This window comes from Lynx rufus, unplaced genomic scaffold (assembly GCF_022079265.1).
Source record: "Lynx rufus isolate CCGP_SWC_20201006 ecotype Redwood Valley unplaced genomic scaffold, mLynRuf1.p SCAF_2, whole genome shotgun sequence".
NCBI lineage: Eukaryota > Metazoa > Chordata > Mammalia > Carnivora > Felidae > Lynx > Lynx rufus.
Genome location: NW_025814834.1, coordinates 193,313,227 through 193,331,432, shown reverse-complemented (window position 1 = coordinate 193,331,432; position 18,206 = coordinate 193,313,227). Strand labels below are relative to the sequence as shown.

The following is an 18,206-nucleotide window of genomic DNA, read 5'->3' as shown; positions in this document are numbered from 1 at the left end:
AAGTACATCACAAATAGCATTTTTAAGCAGTCCTTTCGCCTCAGGTTGGTTCCTCAGGCTATCCGGAAGTGGGTATTTTGATCATACGCGTATAGAAAGAACCAAATCCACTACCTGTTTCCCTGGGCGCCTGGACTATCCAGAACGTCAGAGGAGGCCCCAAAAGTTTCTCCTACCTGTTGTAGAAGGTGTGACTCTCCTCTGAGGCCAGAGCAACTTTGGAAGCAGAGATGAGAGGCAGAACTGGGGGCTGGGTACCATCTCTTCCCAGTTTTAACATGATTCATTTGGCAATTTTAATTAACTTAAATTGAATTTAAATGAACTCAATTTATAAATGAGTAATCTATAAATTAAACTTAAATTAAAACTTAGCACTTTAGTGTAACCCCACTTACCGTAGGTTATTATGATGGGGCCAAATCATTTTAGACTAAAAATAAAACCAAAACCTTGACGACAATTCCTCACCAGCATGTGACTCGGTTTTGTTTTTTGAAAGCAAAAGAAAGATTGTGAGATCCCTGCGCGTTTATCACCCAGGGGCAGATAACTGGCTTCAGAGCTGTCCCGACTTCTCGCAGAAGACCTTTCTCTCCACGTAGGGAATGAAGCACTCCAGCAACCTGGCCCTGGCATGCTGGCTGAGAAAACACAACCCGCCTCTTTCTGCTGCCACTGGGCCTGTTCTTAATGGTAAGCTCTCACCTGTCCCAGCACCACAGCCCGGGATGTCATGGGAACTGAAGCAACAGCTGTCTCAAGATCAAGTCCTTCAAGTGAGCTGAGATAAGCCCCAGAAAGATGCAAACTATCAGCACCATCAGGCGCTTCAAACGCCTCTTGTGGCAGCTGCAATGAAGGAAAAGCATAAGCACTGAGGAAGTCTTTCGCTCACCCAATTTCCTCTCGTTTTACAAACTTTGTGCAACGTGCTATCCGCACCCCACCCCCGACGCCCCAGCCCCTCATAGTTTCCAAGCCTTATAAGAGCAAGCGGAGTGCTGGCCCACACTTACACAGCCACTTGACAGACTCTTCATCTCTCGCAGATGGTTGAGAAAGGAGGCACGAATGGGTACCAGTGGTCATGCCAAAGCTCTCACGTAACTGGAGCCGCATGGGCGCACCCAGGGGAAAAACATACCAGGGAGCCCGTGCAGAAAATCAAGGGGCTGTTCAGAAAATACAGGTCTGCAGGTCCTCCCAAAGCACCAGACTGACGCAAACTTCAGCCCTGGGCCTCTTGCTTTCCAAAAGACAACCTCCTGTTCAACAATTGGCTTTTTGTGCTGCACAACACTACCCACTAAGGGCTGGGTGGAAAAAATCTAGTCCCTTTCACCTGTAACCTCATCCTGGCCTCCAGTCCCACGGTGAACAGGGCTCTCTTGGACCCCGGATCTGTGCACAGCCCCATCACACGGGCCAAAGACTGACAAGAGAGCCAGGCAGCCCAATACACACACCATTCCTCGCCCAAAGGAAGGCTCGGTCATGGCGAGCGCACCCCCAACACAGGCCAACCTCGGAAGGTCAGGATGGAGAAACTGAGGCTCAGAGAGAGGCAGCGACTGGCTCCAGGGCACACAGCGAGTCGGGAACGGCGCTCTACTACAACCTCAGCCTCCAGATTCCGGGGTACCACACAGCCGTCCGCCTGCCCTCACCACGCCGGCTAAGAATAACATCCCCTCGGAACTTCAGCCCCAGCGTTCCCGCCCCCGAAGGGCCAGGACCTTGGTCATTGCCCCGCGCGTCCACCGACCAAACCGCACACCCTGCCCACCCGCGGGCCGGGCCCGCCGCCGCCCCCGACCCAGAGGCCCAACCCAGGTTCCCACAGCCCGCCAAAGACCTGCAGAGTCGCACTCCCGAGAGCCGGAGGCGGCGGACATTTCCCAGCCAGTTTCTTCAAGCTCTTCATCACGCCGCTCGCACCGCCCCGCCCGCGCTGCCCGCTCCGCCCCCAGAAGGGCCCGCCCCCGCGTGCCACCTCCACCAATCGAAGGCCGATACTCTCCATAGCCCCACCCCCCCCCAAAAGTAATGAGACCGCCCCCGCAGCCGCACTTCCTCCAATCTCCACCGCCCCTTTCGAGACGGATACCTGCCTCCGCCAATTCCGGCGCATGGCGGCCGGGGGCCCGGGGCAGAGTTCCAACCGAGCGGCGTGGGCGGATCGGGCTCCAGCCGGGTGCACCTGTATACAGACAGCCACAGGAATTCAGGATCCGGGGTCGCCGGGTCGAAACCTGTGGCAGGGAAAAGGAGGGAATGCTGAGCCACGGGCTTGAAGAGCCAGTTCCACCTCTGCACGACTGTAGGCCGGTGAGCAAATCGCTCAGCCTTTCCGGAGAGTCTCCAAGCCTGTTTCCCGGAGCACTGGGTGCATCTGGGATTCAAATGCAATAATAAATGTGGAAAAAGAAAAAAGTGCCCTTCCAAGCTAGACCCGCGCTACTCCCCGTGGTAACTATGTGCTAAGGTGTGTGCTTCATATGTGTATTACTTCTTAATCCTCACAACTAAGTGTAGGAAGTGAGGAACTATTATCCCATAGAAGCTGTGCTCAGAGACCGTAAGTCTTAGGTCGCAGAGTGAGAGGCACAGTGGGAACTCAAATAGCTGTCAGTACTAGGGAGTGGGTTGGGTGCTTTAATTACCCATAATCTCCGTCAGCAACTTGTAAGCTACTCCTAGTAAAAACACACTCTAGGTAAAAGTAGTGTGTTTGCTATGAGATATGCCTTCAAGACAGGTCCTCTCAAGACAAGACCTCTGGTTCCCCTTTAACAGATTGCCACCTCTTCCTGGAAATTCTTGAGTGCTTCTGCCTCTCACTCAAACCCACTTCTGTCTGTGCCCCGAATGCTTTTGGTCTCCTATGCTATCTTGCCTGCTCTTCTTGTAAAACTGCATGAACCTGACCGAACCTAATTGGATTTGCAGGGACATCATAAATGAAGAAACTTGGGTTCCAGGCCCCAGTATGGCACCGGCAGAAATAGCTTTTAAGTTCTTTTCAGTATTTGCTTAGTGTTAATCCATATTAGGCCTCATCTAATCCTCATAAATCTCTTGGAGTAGTAGGTAAGGCAGGTTCATATCATTGTACAAATGACAAAGCCAAGACCTAAAGAAATAAAATACACTGTTCACATTCACAACTAGGAAGTGGAAGAGCTGGGATCTGAACTGAAATCTCTGGACCCCGGGGGCATGGGTTAGAGCCTGGGGTTCCAAACCCCGTCCCATCAATTCAATTGAGAAATGACCTTGGGTAAGTTACTTACCTTCCCTATGTCAATTTATTCATCTATAAACAGCATGTCTACTCTTTAGTATTGCTCAAGGGACAGAACAGGAGAATATGGTTGGTGTGCATGGTCCAGATGTCTAGAAAAATGTCTGGCACATAGTAGGTGCTCAGTTAGGGTTCTCTAATTCTTTTCTCTAATTGTGGTCTCTTGACCAAGGCACTTCTACTCCCTGGCCTTTTGTGCTGCACGTTATCCACCAGGGACCGGGTGGAGAAAACCTAGTTCCTCTCACCTTTCACCTCAACCCTCATCCTGGACTCCAGTCCCTTTATCTATAAAAGGCAAGGGTTGGGCTGGTAGGCACCCAAGGCTTCACCAGTGAGAGTCCCCGTCTTACCCAGGCCCCTCCCTGAGGGAGTCCACGTCATGATGACTACTCAGGGAACTTGATTCAGTGCAGTGTCCCTGCTGGCTATCCCAGGTGTGGTCCCCAGAAGGCAGAGCAGGTAAAGGGACTGATAGACAGATATGTAAGCCTAAAAGAGCAAAGTCATCCTTGACTCCTCTCTCTCTCCAGACTCACAGCCAGGCACCAAGCTCTGTTCTTCATTTCAACACATATCCATGAAGTGCCTCCTGAGTGCCAGGCACTGTTCAAACCACTGGGGTAAAGTTATGAACACAACCCAAACTCACTGCCCATGTGGTACGTGCATTCTCTTCAGTTCGATCTCCGGTGCACCGTCTCCTTTCCATCCCTAGCCCAAGCCTCAGGTTTTATGCCAGAACCCCTGCAATGCACTCCCGGTGAGCTCCCTGCTCTAGTCTCTCCCCTTTGGAACCAGTTGCCAGAGGAACTTTTCCTTCATGCAAATCCTACCTTGTCATTCCTAGGTTTAAAACTCTTACAGCTCCCCACAAGCTGTAGGGCAAAGTCCAAGGTCTTTGTTCGTTGTTTAAAACCCTTCTTGAGCTGTCTCTGCTGGCCTCTGCTGGCTCAGCTCTCTCCACACCCTCCTATCTCCAAGTTCAATCCCATTCAACAACCTGCTCTTCCTTCTGACAACCGTCTCCCCCTTGTTGCCTGCCTGGGAAAAACCTTGTTCATCTTTCAGGTCTTGGCTTACATATCACCTCCTCCATGAAGCCTTTCTTCACTGAGCCGTTTCTATGGGATAGGAAACACTTCTGTAAAAGATTCTGCATCAAAACACAAGAGCAAGGGGCGCCTGTGTGGTTCAGTCAGTTGAGCATCCAACTCTTGATTTCGGTTCAGGTTGAGATCTCACGGTTCGTGGGTTCAAGCCCCATATCAGGCTTCATGCTGGTAGTGTGGAGCCTGCTTGGGATTCTCTTTCTCCCTCTCTTTCTCTCTCTCTCTCCCCCTCCCTTCTCTAAAAATAAATAAATAAACTTAAAAAATGTTTTCATAGCATTAAACACACACACACACACACACACACACACACACACACACACACACACGAGCTCAGCTCTTCTGGAGGACACTATGTAGTCCTGTCTAATCCTGGCTCCATAGTTTACCAGCTGTGTACTCAGGCAAGACACTTAGCCTCCCCGAGCCTCAGTTTCCTTGTCTGTAAAATGGAGACATTGCTAATACCAACCTTGTAAGGTATGGTAAGGAAAATAAGATAATGTGCAAAAAGTTCTTAGAACAGCATCTAACACACACTGAGTCAACAATGAATGTTAGCTAAGTTACGGGCCCTCTTGTACAGAAGGAAGAAACAGGTTTTGAGCTCCTAGTATGTGCTGGGCACTTTCACATGTATTCTCCCATTTAATTCTCACTACTCCATGAGGAAGATATTCTTTACAAGTCTACAAAACCAAGGTTCAGAGAGGTGAGGTGGTTTGTCCCAAGACACATCATCAGCAAAGATAGGTTTCAAATGCAAGGGACTGTGCAGCTTAAAAGTCCATGTTCTTTGCTGTTATTACTATTATTACCCCTCCTACATCTACTAATAATAATCATAAATTGAGTTATCCTTATTAGTTGAAGCTTTGGAGACAAATTCCCCCCTGTTTGTAGAATAAACTTCAAACCCCTTAACCAGGCATTCAAGGGTCTGTAATCTTGTTTCTACTTCCTTATCCCACATACCCCAGCTTACATTCAAAGCCAGTCCCCTTTCTGGCATACCAGGCAAATTAAGTTGGAGCCCCCCCAGACATTTAGACCACGATAGAAGGGAAGCCCCCACCCCCCTCCGTCATTCCTACAGAGACAAGATGTTAGCTGGAAAGGAAACAAATAATGGTGTTAGGTATACACCTAAGCCCAGTACCTGGTGACTGAGATTTACGTGTTCTGTGGCTAATTCTCTGCTCTGTACAAACTCTCCTTTACCTGCCTGGCTGAAATCCTGATCTATACAAGTTCTGCCCCAGAGGCCACTAACCTCTCATTGCTAAGCCAAAACTAGACCATTTTCTCAGCTGCCGTGGGAGACAGAGCAAGGTTCAAGAGCAGATGAGCCCATATGCCCAGCTGTGGTTGCCAGAGAGATGAAAGATAGGCCTTTAGGAGTTGCTGACCCTGCTAACTTGTAAAAGATTCTGCATCAGAATCACAGCCCACCCAGCCTAGAGCCGGGAGGACAAAGGGGGCTCCGCTCAGGTTTAGAAATGGGAAGCCAGAAATGCAAACCCATGGTTGGCTCATGGCCTGAGGGCACTGTGGCCTCAGGCCAGCAGCATTGAGAGGGCACAGAAACTGTGGAGCGTGAGTCCAAAGGATGGAAAGTCAACTGGCGGTGGGTAGGTCAGTGCCCAGCCATACCCCCCGCCCCACCCCAGAGAGCCTAGAGTCTTACCTACCTGGACAGGCGCTGGCAACTTCTTGGAGGAACATCCTGGTGTGTGAACCAAAAGGTAGCTGGAATACGAGGCTGAGCTCTGCGGTGTCCAGCTGGACAGTCACATCTGAGCCTGCACAGAAGAGGTGGGAATTGAGCCCTTGGCCTCCAGAACTACCAAGGCTGGCATCCCCAGAATGGAGAATCAGCAGCCCAAGATCCCAAAGCCCTGTTAGCCCTTAAGCAGTTCACTAAAGGCTGCTGCTGGGTGGTAAAGAAACCTCTACACCCTCAGCTCCAAATTAACATCCTCCCCACTCCGCAGGGGGACACGGATCAGGGCTCTAACAGTCAGTAAGCCTCCCCACAAGAGTGCTAGATGGCGCTGGACGGGGACAAGTTCTCTGACCTGTTGTCTACCCATCCCTGAGCAGAAGGGAATTTGCACATAGAAGCAGACGAGAGGGGCTGTCTGGGTCTAGCTGACTACGTCAGGCACGTGCTGGGTACTGGGAATACCATGGTAAGGGGAATGGACACGGCCTGTCTGCAAGGAGCTAGACTGTGGAGGGTGTCCTGCTCATCACAGAACCCCCCAGCACCCTGTAGGCTCATGGTGAGCACCCACAAATGCACTCAACTAATGAATGAGCAGGAGCAATCTAGCAGAGTGATCAAGACTGTGGGCTCTACAGTCTGGACTCTGAGTGTGAATCCCGGTTCCACCACTTACTAAGTTAGTTCATTTCTCTAGGCTTCAGTTACCTTGTCCACAAAATGGGGATGGGAAAACAGTGACGGCTTCATGGAGTTGTGGTGGGGAAGCATCGTATGGTGTACGTAAAGCTCTTAACATAGTGCCTGACACAAGATACTCATTGACTGAATATTCATTTCTGTTGTAACCCTACGGCTCTACTACAGTCTAGCAGAGAAGGCAAGCATTAAATAGGTCACTACAAATAATTAAATCACTGAAGGTGGCAAGGGCACCTGGGTGGCTCTGTCAGTTGTACATCCAGCTCTTGGTTTCCGCTCGGGTCATGACCTCCCAGTTTGTGAGTTCGAGCCCTGTGTCGGGCTCTGCACTTAAGTGTGGAGCCTGCTTGGGATTCTCTCTCTCCCTTGCTCTCTGCCCCTCCCCCACTCACTCTGTCTCTGTCTCTGTCTCTCTCAAAATAAATAATCTTAAAAAAGAAACTTCAGGGGTGCCCGTGTGGCTCAGTCGGTTAAGCGTCCGACTTTGGCTCAGGTCCCAATCTCACGGCTCATGAGTTAGAGCCCCGTGTCGGGTTCTCCGCTGACAGCTCAGAGCCTGCTTTGGATTCTCTGTCTCCCTCTTTCTCTCTGTCCCTCCCCCTCTTGTGAGCACGCACTCTCTCTCTCAAAAATAGATTAAAAAATCTTCTTTTAGGGCGCCTGGGTGGCTGAGTCGGTTGAGCGTCCAACTTCGGCTCAGGTCATGATCTCATGGTCCGTGAGTTCGAGCCCCGCGTCAGGCTCTGTGCTGACAGCTCAGAGCCTGGAGCCTGCTTCGGATTCTGTGTCTCCCTCTCTCTCTGACCCTCCCCCCGTTCATGCTCTGTCTCTCTCTGTCTCAAAAATAAATAAACATTTAAAAAAATTTTAAAAAATCTTCTTTTAATTTAAAAAGACTTAAAAAAAAATCACTGTGGGTGACAGAGAGCCGTCAAGGATGAGAAAAAGGAATGTGTATCTTCGAAGCACAACTTCGGGAGGCTCAACTAAAGCTTCCTGGAAAAAGTAAAGTGTGAACTGAAGCCCCGAAGGATGGGTTGGCTAAGTGAAAAGAGGTGTGGGGGCTCTCAGAAAGAGGGAGCAACTTGTGCAGGGGCTCCGCGGCTGGATCATGTCATGCTGGAAGGTGATGGAAGCAATCCAGAAGATTCCAAGCACAGCAAGCGAGGGCGGGGGGGGATGGGCGGGCCTGATCCTACAGCGTTTTGCTTGCCATGGTAAGGACATCAGAGAGTGTTCCTCACACCATTCTCTCAGTGGATCCTGCCCTAACTGCCCTCGGCCCTAACTGCCACTCACGCTGAAAAGACCACTCACCAAGAATGTAGAGTTCACCATCCAGGGACACTGTGGGGAGGGAAATGAAAATGGCTTTAGCAACTGAGCACTCCAGCCCCTACCAGGGCAGAAATGACCCGGGGGCCCAGAGGAGAGGGACTCACACCACCCAGCCCCTGTGGCACCTTCTTCCAGCGTGAAATCCCGTGAGACCGGCACTATCTGGTCCAAACAGACATCGTCCCCGGTAATGGCCATCCTCCGGTGCGTGTACAGGAAGAGACTAAGGGCAGGAAGCAGAGGTGAAGACAGGGCCCACTGGTGGCCCCTCAGGCTCATCGTGGAGGCCTTGGCCAAGTGCTCACACTCCCTCCTTGGTCCCTAGGATCGTGCTGGTGGTGCCCTGCTCTGCACAATCCTCATGCCTTCTCTGTCCACGGTGCCCATCAAAGACTGCCGTTCTACAGATAGGTCATCAAAGCTGAACTTGGCTCATTTTGGGGTGCCTCTGCTTTGTCAGTGAAACACATGCGTGATCTATCTGTAGCGTGTGACAGCAACACCATAACCTCAGCCACCCTCTCTGACCGCAGTTTTGCTATCTGTAAAGTCAGGGTGGTAGGTTAGAAAATGTTAAGTGCCCCTCCCCCATCCCCTCAGCTCTGAGATCCTGAGGTTCACTTTTTGGCTCTGAGAACTTCGACAAGCATTTGTCAGTCTCTCTCCTTCTGTGTAATATGTGGGCATCGCTGGCAACATGTATTGGGTACAGGGGAGTAAAACAACTCGCTCACGATCACGTGGGTCAGAGGCAATGATGCCTGGATTTGAACCCAGGCAGACAGGCCATGCAACTCAAGATCTGGACTTGTCTCTGCTTGACAAGTTTCTCCAACAGATTTTGAGGATTAAGTGAGCCCAATACACAGGAAGGGCTTAGAATATAGTGTTCAAAACATATGAGTGATCATTATTCTAATTAATCTAGAAGACTTAGGCTCTGCCCCAGAGGGATGGCTGAAGCCCAGCTGGAGGATACAGTGAAGAATAACCCCATGGCCCAACAGGCAAGGACCAAACCCCTCACTCACGCGTGTTCCTGGCCACCATGTTTCAGGCGGTGGCGCACGAGTCCCAGGAGACGGCTCTGCCTGCTGTCTCCCTCACACAGCACACCTTGAACTGCCTGCTGCTCGGGGTCAAGGAAAAACCAAAACGAAACCAGAGGCCAGGCCTCTGCCAACCCAGCCCAGCCCACCTTCCCTGCCCTTCCCTTGCTCACCCAGATGCACTGTGTGACCTTAGGCAAGTCACTTCACCTCTCTGACCCTTCCTTATCTGTGAAATGGGGATAATAACCCCCAACGTCACAGCGGGTTGGGAGGATGACAGAGTATTTAAAGCACCGGGAGGAGTCCGATACTGAGCAAGCACGTAGTAAATACTAGCTTCCTTCTTTCCCGAAGGCACAGAGAAAGGGAGGAAAGCAGACAGGCACATAGACACGGCCCGGTCCACCTCCCAGGGCAAGGGCAGGCGCCGGGGCTGGGAGCTCAGTGCTGGGAAGGATATGATGATGCAATATTCCCCCTCAGCCAGGGTCTCCTGGATCGCCACAGACTGGTCCATGCTGGTCCCTGCTGAGCAGACACGCCCTGGGGAGAGGGCAGATGGGAGCCCCTTTAGGTCAACAAGTTACCCAGGAGGTGATGGAGCTGCCTCAGAGGACTGAGGGGCAGGGAGGAGAGCCCTTGTACAGAGAGAAGTTAGAGGAGGCCTGACCCTCCCCTTCCTCCTCCTTAGATGGGCCCTTTAGTTTCTAGGGAGAGGGGCCATCCCTTTGCCCTGGTGGGATGTACAGTTTGTTGCACCACCCTTTGGAAGGGCGTCCGGTTGTTTCTGAGTGGGGTCTGGTCTATTTATTGGAAGGCGGGTGCCTTGTCCCACTACTGGAGAGGGAGGCATGGTCCCACGGCTCGTGGGATAGGGCTCTGCCTCCCTTTTGGGGGAGCAGTATTAGCCCCGCTGGCACCTCTTTGGAGGGTATCAGTGGTGCGTCTGCATGGATTTGGGGGGAAATGTCCTGTTCTTCTTGGGAAGGGAAGGGAAGGGAGGGCCTCATCCTGGACAAGGACCCCAGTCCCGTTCCTCTTTCCCTAGAGACAGGAAAACACATCGCATTGCTCTTTGGCCCTCATCCCCGCCCAGCAGGCCTGATTGCATCAGCCACAAGCCAGGGGGTGTCCGGTTTTGACAGCTGCAGGACCAGGGTCTCAGCCCTCAGTCTGCCCACTCCCGCCTGCCCAGCCCGGCCCTGGCTTCCCTGCTCCGCACCTGCTCCCAGCCCCCTGCCACAGCTGCCTACCTCCTGAGCTGTCACCGCTGAGGACCTGAGGACGTAGGACACCGTGGCCCTGGCCGGCTAATGACTACGTTTCCCAGGAGCCCGTGCGCCACACGCTGGTCAGCCAGCCTGCAAGTCCCAGCATGCCCGCACCAATCACGGGGGCGCTGGGGGGCTCGCTGCCTCCATTAACTCCTTAGGTCCTGGGGTACTCTGAGCTCCCCCTTCCTGATGACTGCTCTAACCGTCACCCCAGCCCTCCAAGTCATGGGGCCAGAGTTCCCCGCCTAGCATCCTGAAGGAAGATGGCCATGTCTGCCTTACGGGGAAAAAAATAATGCATTTTCATTTTCTCCTCTATTCCAGCCTCAACTCCTTTCATCCAGGCTGGCCCGCTCTGGCCTCTACTGGAACTCTTTCTCCCCAGATAACTACACTGACAACTTTGGGGTCCTCCCATTCAGTGGGGGGTCAGGAGGGAAGTTCTGTTTTTCCAGATGAACGCTAGCCTCTCCTTGGGATTAGTGCTGAAGCCCTGCCCCCTTGGAGGGCACCAAGTTCAGGCTGAGGCCCTGGGAAGGAGAAGTGAGGATCCTGGAGCCCATGCCATGGACCTGATAAATCCCTCTCACTAAAGATACAGCTGTAGGAGTCAGAGCTAGGAGTGGGACTAGGGGCTTGCAGGGCCTACAGAGTCTCCCTAGCTGCTGCTCCCCAGTTCTTCTGGGCCCAGCTAGGGGAGCAGGAAGGGAGCAGGGCAGAGTGGAGGAACAGCAGCATGGCCACAGCTGTGGCCCCGTGGAGGGGCCCTCCTAGTGACCCTTGTGGCAACCCGGTTGAAGTGAAGATTCCCATCCAGCTGGAGAAGCTGAGGCTTGGCAGGACTCCTGGTAGTAGGGCTGAGCCACTGTCCCGCGACAGCCAGGGGTCCCTGCCACGTAGGCCTGCAACAAAGCCTGAGCTGGACCAGTTCAGCTGCAAGAAGAAATGGGACCATTCATACTCTGCTTGCTCCTCCCCTGCCACTCACCGAGGCAGGAAGTGTAAAGTGGGCCATGGGCTGAGCTGAACCTCCCTGGACCCCCAGCTCCCTCTCCACGAGCTCAGCCGGTCAGTCCCCAGAGAACATACGGGGTGACCAGAAACGAGGAAGCATGTCATGGAGACTTGGAAGATCCCAGCTGCCACCCTGGATCTGGTATGATGTAGAGCTGAGAGGGTCAAGCATGCTGGGCCCCAGGCAGCCGGGCTCCGGCCAGGTCTAGCTCTGGCCAGTTTTGGCTGCTTGACCCACTGTGCCCCAGCGGGAGATGAAAGGCCTGTAGTTCTGAGGAAGGACAGCACTCCAAGGGCCCACCTCACAGGAGTCCCAGCCCTCAGGGCACAGCTTCCTGCCCTCTGAAGCAGTCACCACCTTGGCAGGAGAAGGTGGCACAGATTTTCCCCTGTAAGAGAAAGTGGAGGGAAGGCTGAGGAGCGGGCAGCTCTGCTCAGACTGGATGTAGAGCGAACGCTGGACGGAGGCAGGGCTGAAGCCCCATGTGGCTGTCCCACTGCCCCCAGCCCTGTTCCTGCTTCTGCCTTCCGGAGCAGGCAGGTGGGAAGCAGACACTCACGTTTCCCTTGGGGGCTGGCTCCTTGGTGGTCACCAGGAGCTAAGTGGGAAGCAGCTAGTCCTCTGGGATGGTCAGGTGGCCTAGGCCTGGGAGCAGAGCAGGGCTGCCTGGGGAAGTGCTGTGACACTCCGCTGCAGGGTGGGGTGGGGGGAGGTAACCCCTCTACAGAGACCCAGCCCCCATCCCAGAAAGGGCTTTGTGTGTGGGGACAGTCACGATCTGAAACTGCTACAGTGCTGCCACCCGGGACAAGCAGAGGAGCTTTGCTGGGCCTCCATGGAGACTGGAGAAAGGGGAGAGCTGGTAGGGAGAAGGGGGAAGGGAGAACTGGGAGGGGGAGGCTGGTGGGGTTGGGGCACCGAAGGTACAAAGCTCAGACTCAGGGAGTGATGAGGAGGGTAGATCTCAAACGTAAGAGTCAGCCTGACAAGGTAGAGAGGTTAGGGTGTGGCTAGAGGCTGAGGGTTGGTAAAAACTGAGCTCAGATTTGAGGGCCTTCCAAAGAGTGGGGTTCACAAGGGATACAGGAGTACTGATCCATAGGGGCACTTGTACCCCCATGTTTATAGCAGCACTTTCAACAATAGCCAAATTATGGAAAGAGCCTAAATGGCCATCAACGGATGAATGGATAAAGAAGATGTGGTTTATATATACAATGGAATACTACTTGGCAATGAGAAAGAATGAAATCTGGCCATTTGTAGCAATGTGGATGGAACTGGAGGGTATTATGCTAAGTGAAATAAGTCAGGCAGAGAAAAACAGGTACCATATGTTTTCACTCATATGTGGATCCTGAGAAACTCAACAGAAGACCAGGGGGAGGAGAAGGGGGAAAAAAATTACAGAGAGGGAGGGAGGCAGACCATAAAAGATTCTTAAATACTGAGAACAAACTAAGGATTGATGGGGAGTGGGGGCAGAGGGGAAAGTGGGTGATGGGCATTGAGGAGGGCACCTGTTGGGGTGAGCACTGGGTGTTGTATGGAAACCAATTTGACAATAAATTACATATAAAAAAAACCCAACAACTAAGAGTGGGGTTCAGAGTTGGGTGTTAGTGGGTGGGCAAGGCTCAGGGCTGGGGAGTGGCGGGGTGGGGCTCACAGCTCACAGGGGCGATGGGAGAAGCCAGAGCAGGGGCCATGGAGGAGGGGCTCTGGCCCCACGCTGGCGGGGCTGCTCACCAGAGCCCAGTTCATTCAGGGCCTAGCAGAGTGAGCCGCCACTGCAGCACCGAGGACAGCGGGGGTCTGGGCTGGGACTGGTTTCATCTCCCCTGGGCCACGTAGCAGGAAGCACCGAGTTGAATCAGCTGGAAGAAGAGCATGCCGGGAGTCCAGGAGGAGCGGGGACAGCCAGTCCTGGGCCAGGCTCAGCCCCCTGCCCCAATCCCAACCAGCGGCTCCTTTCCCTCCTGCTCGGCATCTCTCTCGCAGCAGCTTACTGCATGCAGTGTGAGCAACCCTCCCTCCTCCCACAGCAGCCCCATCCCACGCCTCACCTCACGGTGGTGTTCCCCAGGCCTCCAGGTAGCACATCTCTCAGAAGCAGTAGGAGCTGTGTCATATCTGCAGACAGCTTGGAACACTGTGGCTCCTTTCCCATGGGGTGAAGGCACCAGGGGGCTCTCTCCTCCTTCGTGTGCTGCTCACCTGGACAGGAGCAGGGGTCAACTGACTGCTCGTCAGATTCTGGGCGACCAGTAAGACCAGCAGAAGGACTGGTAGGAGAAAAAGGAGAGAGGGACCACTGCAGGGAGCAACCAGCTCAAGGGTCACAGGTCAAGGAAAGGTCAAGTGAAAGAGGTTGTGAGGTCAGGGAAGAGAAGGGGCAGTCCCAGGGTCCAGCAACAGTCATGAGTTAGGGATGGTCACAGAGTCCAGGAAGGGCTGGGGTCCCTGGGCTGGGGACAGCTACCTCTGAGCAAAGCAACTCCATGACTACTGTTGGCCACAGATATCTTCTACCGAGGTCCCGCAGGGGCCAGAGAGAGTGAAGGACCCAGTTGAGGACTGCAAAGAGAGATCCCCATCATTGCCTTCTGCAGGTGAATAAACTGAGGCTGGGGAGCAGGAGAGGTCAACCTCTACGGAGAAAGGGACCAAGGGGCTGAATTTTTGCTTCCCGTAAGCCCTACAGTCAGAGTGACACTAAGGCAAGCACAAAGGGGCCTGGAGCCTAGTAACAGCCCCTCTGAGAGTGAATGTTGTTGTCGGCATGGCAACAGCAGCATCCCAGGCCCAAGGGGAGACAGAACCAGAGCAGGTGTAGTGACAGGAAAGAGACATCTGGTGCCTCTGATCGGGCTTCATTTGTGTCCAACATCAGAAGGTGCTGGGGGGAGATGGGCTTTCTCAGAACCCAGGGCAGAGAAACCCCAGGTCACAGAGAGGGCCCCAAATCAGGGCACACCTTGTCTGGGTTCTTCAGGGTTCGGATCCCACCGTTTCTAAACCAGAGCTGGGCCAAGGGCAGGAGGTAGGTCTTAGACACTGGAGATCTGGATCCTGGCTCTGCTTCCCCCAGTACTGAAAGATTAGACCTGGAAGAGTGTGCTAAGCCCAGTTCGGGTGTTTCCATGCAAGGCAGAAAACTGCTGCAGGTGAGAGAAGGGGGGGGGGCGTTATTTCCATCTTCTCCCCCAGCCCCGTGTTCCCAAGGCTCACAGGACACGCTTCCCTGACCTCATTCTTCCTTCAGCACTTCCATCTGTCTCTTTCCAGGGAAAGCCTGGAGCTAGAACCCCTCTCGGCTGGGGCCTTCCGGGCAGGGGTCTTGAATACACATCTGGGGCAGTGCTCACGATCCAGGGTGCTGAGGTGAAGCAGGATAGGATCTCCTGGCAATAGAGGTCACTTCTCTCTCTACCCTCACCTCTTCTAATTTTTTAAAAAATGTTCGTTACTTTATCTATTTATTTTTGAGAGAGACTATAAGCGGGGGAGGGGCAGAGAGAGAGAGGAAGACAGAGAATCCGAAGCAGGCTCCGTGCTATCAGCACAGAGCCTGATGCTGGGCTTGAACTCACGAACCATGAGATCATGACCTGAGCCGAAGTCAGACGCTTAACCAACTGAGGCACCCAGGTGCCCCTGTCTTCTTTTTGCAAGTAATCTCTACTGCCAATGTGGGGCTCAAACTCAAGACCTTGAGATCAAGAGTTGCATGTTCTAGTGATGGAGCCAGCCAGGCACCCCTCCCCTCACCCCTTCCCAGCAGGTGTCCCCACGCCTCTCCCTCCCCTCCAACACCGCAAGTGGGAAGCAGTTCTCCCAACAGCACCTCTCCAAGGGGATCTCAGCTTCCAAAGGTGAAGAGAAGGGCCCAGAGGCTCTACACAGATGTCTGTGTCCATGTGAAAGGAAGGGCCCAGGCATCCCGCACAGGCCTCTTTTCCTCCTCCCTGGGTTGGGTAGATGAGGCTGGAGGGACAGCCTGAGTGTGAGCTGGCCAGACACAGCAGAATCAGAAAGCCTGGCCGATAACCTCCTAATCTGCATTACCTTTGGCTTTGGTTTGTGCAATTCTCTATGGCTAGATAGAATATTCCTAATGATTCCCTGTGCCCCAGCCTCTCCCAGACATAGACCTACCTGCACACCCGAAGCTACGGAGGGCAGTGAACACGTGTGCATACGATGCAGCCCCTGGAATCATTGGTCAGCTCTGGGAATTCCTTCTGACATTACTGCTGGGGGATGGGGGCGGGACACACAGGGGCCACAGGCAGAAGGGAGCACAAGCCAAATGCTGTCCAGACTGTAGCTGGAGGGAGAAATTAAAGCCAATTGGCAGCTTGGGCAGAGAGAAGGACCCCCGTCCCAAGGTCCCACTGGGACATGCCTACTTGTGTAGAGCAGAAACCTGGAAGGTAGAGAGGGCTCTCAGGAGTGACAGGAGGGCAGGGAGGCCCATGTCCTCCCAGAACCCACCTGGAATGGGAGAAGTCTGGCTGGCTGGTGGTGGAAAGGGTGGTGTGCGGGAAGAGGCTGTGGGTCCATTCTTACCGTGAGAACTCGGGAGGTGAAGCTGCTGGCAGGATCTGAACAATGAGGGGGAGCCATCATCCCAAGGACAGATTAAATAATGCAGAGGGAGGAGAAAAACCCCAGGAACCTTGCCCCTCACTCCTCTAACACACTGGTTACATTTTTAGGGTGCTCTCTTTGTAAAGCCTGCCAGGACAAGTTGACCCCAGCGAGAGGAACAGAAGACAACTGGAGGAAAGGGATGGCCCATTGGGGCTGGACACAGACCGACTGGCTTTCCTCTGAGGTGGGAGTGAAGAGACTCCTGTTTCTGGGAGTTTCATCCCAGGATCAGCCACTGGGTTTGGCAGCACCTGTCTGGGGGGCAAGCCCGGAACGAGTCTCCAGCCTGACCTTCTCTGATGAGCAGCCTCCCTCCTTAAAGAGGGAGTTGAGTCACCTGTTCTCAGCAGGAAGTGCCCTGGTAGAGGTTCAGACTCCACGTCTAAGGGAGAGATTCTCATAAGACTCGGGAACCAAGAATGGGATTCCGGGCATTCGTGAACCCTTGAGATGGTGTGTAAAACTACCTATGCACATGTATTTTCCTAGAGAGTCCACAGTTTTTATCTTCGTATTTCGGAAGGAATCTATGATCCTGGAAAGATTACGGACTACTGGTGTAAGCCAAGAGGGAGCAACCATGCTCCTTCCCGAGCCTGGTCAGGGAGCTGAGATGAAGTCCAGATTCCAGGGAGTCCCCTGTGGGAGAACCACTTCTGATGGTTTGTGCTAATAGCTCTGTGCCCTCGGGGCTGGAGGTTGGCTGTAGGGCTTTCTCCCTGTCCAGGAGGCTGTTTTTGGGTCTCCGTACCTCCGGTTCTGCTCCCGTTCATGGTCTCACCTTCACCTAATTCTCAAGGTTTGTAAACCTAGCTGGGACACAGAAGGCGCTAAAAATATGTGTTTGGATGAAGAAAGAAGAATCCTTTGTTGCCGTGAGACAGGGAAGCGGCACATTTCCGCCAAGGCCTCTCTGGTGCAATTTGCGTAAGGACCGCAGTCACCTAGGCAAAGGTGATAGCAGGACTCCCCAGGACCTGGCCCCACCTCCCCCCCCACACGGTAAAATACAGGTTGTACTGACCCTGGAATCCAGGTACCCATTCCTAAAGAGGAGGCTCTGAGGGATGTGACAGTGGAAATGCAGCAGGTATATCCCCTGGGGCCCCAGTGCTGCTGTCGCTCCAGCGGGAAGGCTGGAGGGACGGTCCCACCTGTTTCCCAGTGCCAAGGTTTTGTTTAACTCCCTTCCCAAACGGCAATGTCTGCTTGCACTTTGGGCCGGTTTTCAGTATTCGAGGTTTCTAGTTGCTCGATTAGGTTTAATTACCATGCATTCTGCTTCAGCAGCTCGAGCCCTGGAGAGGCTGTCTGGCTCGGGTTCTAAGCAACAAAGGAACAAACAAAGGAACGCGTGAGGACTTGCCTGAAGAGACAGTTGAACCAGGAAGGACAACACCAACCCAGAGCAACAGGTCAGGTCTCAGGGGCAGGGGCGGTGAAACCCTATTGCCATGGAGAGAACGAGGGCAACAGAGGAGTGTGACAGGAAGGGCCAGTTCTGGAGTTGGGATTTTTTTTTTTTTTTTCAACATTTATTTATTTTTGGGACAGGGAGAGACAGAGCATGAACGGGGGAGGGGCAGAGAGAGAGGGAGACACAGAATCGGAAACAGGCTCCAGGCTCTGAGCCATCAGCCCAGAGCCCGACGCGGGGCTCGAACTCACGGACCGCGAGATCGTGACCTGGCTGAAGTCGGACGCTTAACCGACTGCGCCACCCAGGCGCCCCTGGAGTTGGGATTTTTATAAGCAGATACATTACAGACAGACAAACTGAAGGTCTGAGTGCTGAGGGCCAAAGGAGCTCTCTGGAGAAATCCTGTTCTGGAGCTGGCTCTGGCCTTCAAACAACTGTGCCTGTGGGCAGATCATCGCCTCCTCGGCTCCCCTAGTTCTTTCCATCTGGGAAACCAGGTTTGGATCCGAGGGCGGCTGCCAAATGCCACCCAAATTTTGGCTACCTGGGGCTGGAGTCCACAAGAATATTAGCCACCTCTTAGTCAAGTAGGGATCTTGCAGAA

The 18,206-nt window shown here is 53.4% G+C and overlaps 1 protein-coding gene and 1 long non-coding RNA gene across 2 annotated transcripts in view; both read right to left on the bottom strand.

The window, feature by feature from the left end:
• Positions 1–10,587, bottom strand: part of INPP5B (inositol polyphosphate-5-phosphatase B) — a 47,637-nt gene extending 37,050 nt beyond the window's left edge. Inside the window, 9 exon segments of the mRNA XM_047082579.1 lie at positions 1,859–1,946; positions 1,949–2,038; positions 2,041–2,255; positions 6,111–6,221; positions 8,165–8,194; positions 8,311–8,408; positions 9,217–9,311; positions 9,698–9,780; positions 10,491–10,587. Of these exon segments, the coding sequence (XP_046938535.1) occupies positions 1,859–1,946; positions 1,949–2,038; positions 2,041–2,255; positions 6,111–6,221; positions 8,165–8,194; positions 8,311–8,408; positions 9,217–9,311; positions 9,698–9,754 (784 nt within the window). The 5' untranslated portion in view covers positions 9,755–9,780; positions 10,491–10,587.
• A 2,475-nt stretch (positions 10,588–13,062) lies between these two features.
• Positions 13,063–17,190, bottom strand: LOC124514532 (uncharacterized). The gene is made up of 4 exons (XR_006962624.1): positions 15,685–17,190; positions 14,009–14,103; positions 13,593–13,811; positions 13,063–13,403 (listed from the first exon to the last, which is right to left on the bottom strand). It is a non-coding gene; the product is annotated as an uncharacterized LOC124514532 (long non-coding RNA).
• Positions 17,191–18,206: the final 1,016 nt, after the last annotated feature.